The sequence below is a fragment of the Garra rufa genome, chromosome 6 (genome assembly GCF_049309525.1).
Source record: "Garra rufa chromosome 6, GarRuf1.0, whole genome shotgun sequence".
Classification (NCBI taxonomy): domain Eukaryota; kingdom Metazoa; phylum Chordata; class Actinopteri; order Cypriniformes; family Cyprinidae; genus Garra; species Garra rufa.
In genome coordinates this window covers 10,452,404-10,459,716 of record NC_133366.1, presented here as the reverse complement: position 1 = coordinate 10,459,716, position 7,313 = coordinate 10,452,404, and the positions used below count along the sequence as shown (strand labels likewise).

The window sequence follows — 7,313 nt, the reverse complement described above, 5'->3', positions numbered from 1 at the left end:
ATATTTCATTTAGTACTGCCCTTCATAAGCTACAGAAGATACTTACATGTTTCTCAAAAGACAAAATAAGTAGATCTTGGCCTGATGTCCAATTTCAAAAAGTTTTCACCCTCAGCTCTTAATGCATCACGTTTGAACCTTCTGTAATAGTTGCATATGAGTCCCTCAGCTGTGGATCATTCAGGTAACAACACAGTATTAAGAATCAAGTGTAAGTAAACTTTTGAACAAGGTAATTTTGATAAATTCAGCTATTATTTTCTATTGTGGACTATATGTAAATATCTTATTCAGGTCAGTACTAAATAAAAAAATAACATGCATTTTGTATTGCTCTTATTTTGGTTAAATAATTAACATTTTGCTGATTCTGCAAGGTGTATGTAAACATTTGACCTCAACTGTAAGGGCTATGACAAGTCTCAGTTAGCCGAACAATATTATATATTATTTTTTATTTAAATATTATTTATTTAAAAATAGCATTGTAATGAAAATGTAAAGTTCCATAGTCCAAAATAAGTTCTTAGCTATGCATATTACTAATCAAAAATGAAGTTTTGATATATTTATGGTTGGAAATTTACAAAATCTTCATAGAACATGATCTTTACTTAATATGATTTTAGCATTCTTTATCTCAATATCTCTTTGGGGGCCTCCCAGTATTGTAAAGCTTGAGAACCACTGATGTAGAAACACTAAAATGCATTTTGTTTACTTGATAATCCTAGAAATTGTGGAATACTGCTACTTTTATTTCTTATAGAGATGTATGGCAATGAAGACGGCTCAGTTCCAGCTACATTTCAGATCCTCTACATGATTGGCTGGAAGCCTCATGAGTCTCAGGTCTGTTGCATTTTCATTGGTCAGCATGGAACAAACCACAGCCAATCACATTTCTCCAAACGATTCTGACTTTGACATATTGTAATGAATTTACAGGCGAAACCAGCTAAAAGAGGCTCGGCGAATGTCTCGTTTGCCGATCTGTCAAAAATAAACAAACTTCCGACCGACCACCAAAAAAACGATGACAAATCCTAGGACTTGAAGAACTTTCATCCCTCCAATCAACTCCGGATCTGCTTTACTTATATGAAGATGATTACACAGAAACGTTGTGTCCACAAACTGTATTTTTGCAAAAACTTCTTTGACAAATGTACTCCAACATAAATAAACAATGAATTTAATATGGTGCTAATTCATGTTACTCTCTAAAAAATGAGTCACCAAGTCACAAATTATTACATTCACTTCCTGAAATAAAAAAGCAAACAGAATAGTTTTAAAAATGTATACTTCTTACTCTCAGTACTCTTTTAGAGAAAACAAGTGTTCTAGTGTTCAACAGCTAATATAGCAGTAATATCCCTTTCCTTCAAACATCATGAGAACAAACTCCTCTGTACAGATCAATTGTACAATACATTTACATATACATTCTGCATATACATATGGCTTCTTAGAGCTGAAGATCAATCTTTAGAGCTCAATAGTTGTCAATGGACATTATTCTACTTCAACTGCATCCAGTCATTTTGAATCAAAAGCATTAGTTGTTTTACTGGAAGACTACTACTATTTGGTGAGCTTTGACCTCTTAGTGTTTATAAAAAAAGAAAACAAATCTGCTCAATGTTAGCCTGAGTATCACGGACATTAGTACAGATTGGCGGTTTAATCTGGAGTATATATATGGATAAAAGGCCTTCAATCCAGACTGAAGTAGCGGAGATTCATTTTACGCAGCAACTTAAACATGAACATAAATTAAAGTGAATCACAAACCCAAATAGCAGCTACAGGACGTCCTGTCTGTCCGCAGAAACAGACTTTCATGGTCCTTGATGTAAACACAAGATGTTTGGAGCAGGTTATGGCGACTGTTTGTTGTCAGATTAACTCCATATTTCTTATTCCTCAAAGCATTTCAAGCTCAATTAATGCCAACAAGGCACAAACAAAGATATTTACATCTACTTTGCATCCTTATTCCTCATTTATACTCAATTTTGAGTCACTTTGACTTTCCTGTTCTTGATTTTCGACTTTCCTGAGTGAGTTCGTAAATGTCTGAATGAATCCAGGGGGGTGTTCCATAAAACAAGTTTACCAAGTAAGCCAGGCTTATTTCAGTTAGTCTGACTTATTTTGAGCCAAATCAAGTGACAATAAGTCAGACTAACTGAAATAAGCCTGGCTTATTTGGTAAACTTGTTTTATGGAACACCCCCGGTCACATTTCACCTCAAACTATTAAGAAAAAAAGCCTATTTTTGTATTTTTTTTTTTTTTCATTGTGATATTATTTTCATGCCAGTAATTATATACTGTATATACTGTAAGTGTTTATACATCATGGCAGTATTGTTGTACTATATTTTTTAATTTATGCTACTTGTAAGGATTTAAATAAAATTCTGTATTACTATGAGAACCACAACTCAAAATCTATAGCATAATGAGAATTTGATTTAGAAAAAGGTGCTTAGTTCTCATGAAAATAATATCACAATGCAAAACTATTTTTTCCTTTTGATTTTGAGGTAAAATGTCTCCAGTGTGTAAGTAAATCGGTTTGTATTTATGTACATGAGTGTTATTTATTGGATTGTGTGTGTCAGCCCGTCCCGTGACTGCTGTAGTCAAACACTCCCTTCTTGAAGAAAGGAGAGATGTTGCACACGGCGTGTTTCGAGAGGTTTAGTCCGAACTCGTCTGTTCTCAGAGGAGAAGAGGAGGAGGAGGACGACATCATCACACGGAAGAAGTTCCGCAGGTATTGCTGGGAAAACACAAAGGCATCATCATCGTCTTAGATTAGTAAAACACCTGAAATTTCTCATTCAAAATTGACTGAGAGTAAATACTTCTGATTATACCTCTAACTGATTCCGGCGCTCCGCAATCATTCTCTCATCTCTGTTTCCAAAAATCTTTTTGGGAGGGAAGTCCAAAGCTGCAAGCTAAAGCAAGATTCAAGATTTTGATTTAAAATATTTAATATGACATAGTTGGGTGAAAAACATTCAAGTCATTTTTCACTACAAAATCAAGCGGGATTATTTAAAAAAGTTAAATTTTGCATGAAAATAATGCAAAAACTTAAAATATCATTATTTTGGGGTGAAATATACTTTAAAGCAGTGGTTCTCAATCCTTGTCCTGGGGGACCCCTGCTCTGCACATTTTGCATGTCTCCCTTATTTAACACACCTGTTGAGATCATCAGCTCGTTAGGAGAGAGATACATAAACTGAACTAATGAGCTGATGATTTCAATCAGGTGTGTTAAATAAGGGAGACATGCAAAATGTGCAGAGCAGGGGTCCCCCAGGACAAGGATTGAGAACCACTGCTTTAAAGATTAAAAAAAATTAAATACTATTTACAGGTTACATGCATGAATTTGATCTGAAATTAATTTACTCCTTTACATTTATGCATGAGCAACTTATGCATGCATACATTTTTTTTTTCTTTTCCGAAAGAAAATACGTTCAAAGGCTGGGACACACATAATTTCTTCAATTATGAATACAGATATAGAGTACAGTATGCCCCCATACCTAAAAAAAAAAAAGCTCAAATATTACACATATTGTATTTTCTTCCTTTTAACAACTATATACAACCGAACATGGGGAGCTCTTGCAACATATAGCAACTCACACAGAAAATTGCAATTACAATTAAATTGTTACAATTCAGGAAAAATCTGGGCGTATTGGTTTAATGTTGTCCATTTACACCAAATCTGAAAACAAAATCTTCCATTTGAGTTTTTAGTAAAAATGTTAATTTTTCCATCACATATATATATTATACACTATATCGATCCACTCGTCAATTGTGGGTGACTCTGGTTTTAACCACTTTCTAGTAATTAATCTTTTACTAGCTGCCAGAAGAATTAACAAGAGTTTTCTATCCTTATTGTTTGCCCCATCTAATGTAATATAACCAAAATATAAGGATTCACAGGTAAAATTGAACAGCTTCCAAATTCCTTTTAATCTCCTGCCAGTACGGGGTTAGTTTCTGACATGCCCAAATTATATGATAATGATTAGCTTGCCTTTCCCCACATAATCTCCAGCAGTCAGTACCCTTCCCTCTGTGTATTTTCTGTGTAGGTGTAATAAAAAAACCGAATGACATTCTTCCAACAGAATTCTCTCCATACTGCAGAACGTGTAGATTCCCATTGTGATTTACAAATTTTCCCCCAATTATCCTTTGAAATATTTAGACTTCCTTCCATTCTCCATTTGTCTCTGAGATATAATGTATCCTCCTGTACAGTTTGCAGAAATCCATTATATAATTTAGAGATAATCTTATTACATGGTTGAGCCTTAGACACTGATAGGATCACCTTTATTATTCCTGTCTCTGCTATCTTCAATATTTCTGATTTAATATTACAATCAATATAATATCTTGTAGATATCTATAAAAATCACGTTGATTAAGCCCAAACCTTCCCTTTAGCATCTCAAAGCTTTGGATTTTACCTTTGTTGAAAAATGTATAATAGTTTGTAATACCTATCTTGGCCCATATTTTAAAACGATCATCTATTCTATTTGGGATAAAATCTGTATCAAAGGCACACCATCTTAATATTCTCAATGCATCTTCCAAATCGCCCAGTTTCTTTGCTTGGTGCCAAATTTTAAATAGTAAATTGATCAATGGGTTTGTTTCCTTAATCATTCTAAGTCTTAGTTTGTTGTCAGCAACTAGAGCAGGTAATGGAAACTCTTCCAACATCCCTTTCTCTATTTCGATCCATCTTGCTGAGTACATTGGACTACACCAACAGACTAGTGGCCTTAGTTGAGCTGCATAGTAATACTTTGGAGGCATGGGAGACCTAGCCCACCATTTTCTTTTCTTAATTGCAATGTTTTAAATCTTACTCTAGATTTTTTGCCTTGCCATAATTTATGCCATTCTGTGAAGCATGCATACATTTTAAATGCATGTAAATAATTGATGGTCCTAAAATATATTTTGGGGTGAAATATACATTTAAAAAAAATGATTAAAATAAATGGAAAATATTTTTAAAAATACATGAATAAATTTGATCTGAAATTAGTTTACATTTATGCATTTACCCAATGCAACATATAATGCATTTTGATACATTTCACTAGTATCTGCATTCTTTGGGAATCGAACACATCATCTTCGTGTTAGTAGCGTCATGCTCTACCAGATGCACCACATTTGTTTCGAAGTATACATGTGGGTCATACCTCCGGATATTTCATCTTTAGAGATTTGTGCATCTCCCGAAAACGACTGTATCTTCTGAACACTGTCCACGTTTCATCCAAAACAGTGATCTGAAGAAAAAGACACAAAACTTTTTTTTTTATCTTTTTTTACTGGAGGTCGCCACACAGTCACTTCCAGAACAAAAATGTACAGATAATGTACTTAAGCTTAAGATGTTCATGTCTGTCTTTCTTCAGTTGTAAAGAAATATTTTTTTTAAAGAAAAAAAAAAATTCAGGATTTTTCTCCATATAGTGGGCTTCTATGGTGCCCCGAGTTTGAACTTCTAAAATGCAGTTTAAATGCGGCTTCAAACGATCCAAAATCTGGCTGAAACAATTCTAGTCGAGGAAGAAGGGTCTTATCTAGCGAAACAATCGTTTTTTTGTTTTTTTATTACAATTTATGTACTTTTTAACCTAGAACGCTTGTCTTGCTTTGCCTGAACTGTTTTATCCAGTTCAAGACAGTCCATCTTTTTTTCTCCCTCAACTTAAAAAATCATTTCAAAATCGTCCTACAACACTATTTTACCTTTTTTGTTAAGGATGTTTGATCTTTGCATGTTCCCTTTGTAAACACTGGGTCAGTAATTCTGCAGCGATGTAGGATTACTTTGAAATGATTTTTGAAGTTGAAGGAGAAAATAAGATGAGAGTTTTTCGACATACCCTAACTGTCTTGAACCGGAAAAAACAGAGTTCAGGCAGAGCTACACAAGATGGGCGGTTGAGGTTATAAAGTATATAAATTTTAATAAAAAAAATAAAAAAAATAGCAGATCATTTTGCTAGATAAGACCCTTCTTCCTCAGCTGGGATCATTTACAACCACATTTAAACTTCATTTTGGAAGTTGACTATATGGAGAAAAATCCTTAAAAATGTTTTCCTCAAAAAACTATTTCTTTACGAGTGAAGAAAGAAAAACATGAACATCTTGGATGACATGGGGCTGAGTACATTATCCGTAAATTTTTGTTCTCGAAGTGAACTTCTCCTTTAAAGCATTTGTTCACTCCAGAATTTCCAGAATTAAAATTTCCTGATAATTTACTCACCCACATGTTATTGAAGATGTTCATGTCTTTCTTTCTTCACTTGAAAAGAAAGGTTTTTGAGGAAAACATTCCAGGATTTTTCTCCATATAGTGGACTTGAATAGAGATCAACAGGTCCAAATTGCAGTTTCAACGCAGCTTCAAAGGAATAAGGGTTTTATCTAGCGAAACGATCGGTCATTTTCTAAAGAAAAATTAAAAATTTATATACTTTTTAACCTCATGCATTACATAGTCACATTGGAAAGGTCACATGTGATGTAGGCGGAAGCACTAAGCCAGTGTTTACAATGCAAACGTGCAAAAAAAGGTAAAACAACAATGTCAGACGATTTTGAAGTTGGAGAAGATAATTAGCCTTTTTATCTAAAGTACACAGACAAAGAACTAACCACGAGTGACCTTTCCAACATGATTACGTAATGTGTGAAATCACGGACATGCATCGCAGAGCTAGTGCAAGTTGAGCAATTGTGGTTAAAATTGTGGTTTTTTTTTTAGAAAATAACTAATCGTTTCACTTAAGACCCTTATTCCTCGACTAGGATCACGTAGAGCCCTTTGATTCTGCATTGAAACTGCTATTTGGACCTTCAACACACTGATCACCATTGAAGTCCACTATATGGAGAAAAATCCTGGAATGTTTTCCTCAAAAACATTTAATTCTTTTCGACTGAAGAAAGAAAGACATGAACATACTGGATGACATGGGGGTGAGTAAATTATCAGGACATTTTAATTCAGGAGTGAACTAATTCTTTAAATAATTCTCACAGATAATGCAGTGGCTGTGACTGTATAAAATGCAGACAAACCTTGACTTCGAACTCAAAGTGCTCATCTTTACCCTGACCGCAAAGGACGTGTCGCGGAATACTGATCTTTACTGGATCTTTAAGACTTTCTGGACTCGGATCCAGAGGAATTGACACCAGCCGCTGTGGAAAGACAA

At 34.2% G+C, this 7,313-nt stretch overlaps 2 protein-coding genes across 6 annotated transcripts in view; one reads left to right on the top strand and one right to left on the bottom strand.

Annotated features, from left to right (window-relative positions):
- ndufaf5 (NADH:ubiquinone oxidoreductase complex assembly factor 5) overlaps positions 1 to 1,199 on the top strand; it is a 7,002-nt gene extending 5,803 nt beyond the window's left edge. For both annotated transcript variants that reach the window (XM_073841737.1, XM_073841738.1), the window contains 2 exons: positions 770 to 852; positions 949 to 1,199. In XM_073841737.1, the coding sequence (XP_073697838.1) occupies positions 770 to 852; positions 949 to 1,050 (185 nt within the window). In that variant the 3' untranslated portion in view covers positions 1,051 to 1,199. The remainder of the gene's footprint in view (positions 1 to 769; positions 853 to 948) is intronic.
- The window catches only part of kif16ba (kinesin family member 16Ba), a 33,141-nt gene continuing 26,952 nt past the window's right edge, over positions 1,125 to 7,313 (bottom strand). For all 4 annotated transcript variants that reach the window (XM_073841732.1, XM_073841735.1, XM_073841734.1 and 1 more), the window contains 4 exons: positions 7,177 to 7,299; positions 5,277 to 5,366; positions 2,892 to 2,975; positions 1,125 to 2,794 (listed from right to left, as the gene is read on the bottom strand). In XM_073841732.1, the coding sequence (XP_073697833.1) occupies positions 2,630 to 2,794; positions 2,892 to 2,975; positions 5,277 to 5,366; positions 7,177 to 7,299 (462 nt within the window). In that variant the 3' untranslated portion in view covers positions 1,125 to 2,629. The remainder of the gene's footprint in view (positions 2,795 to 2,891; positions 2,976 to 5,276; positions 5,367 to 7,176; positions 7,300 to 7,313) is intronic.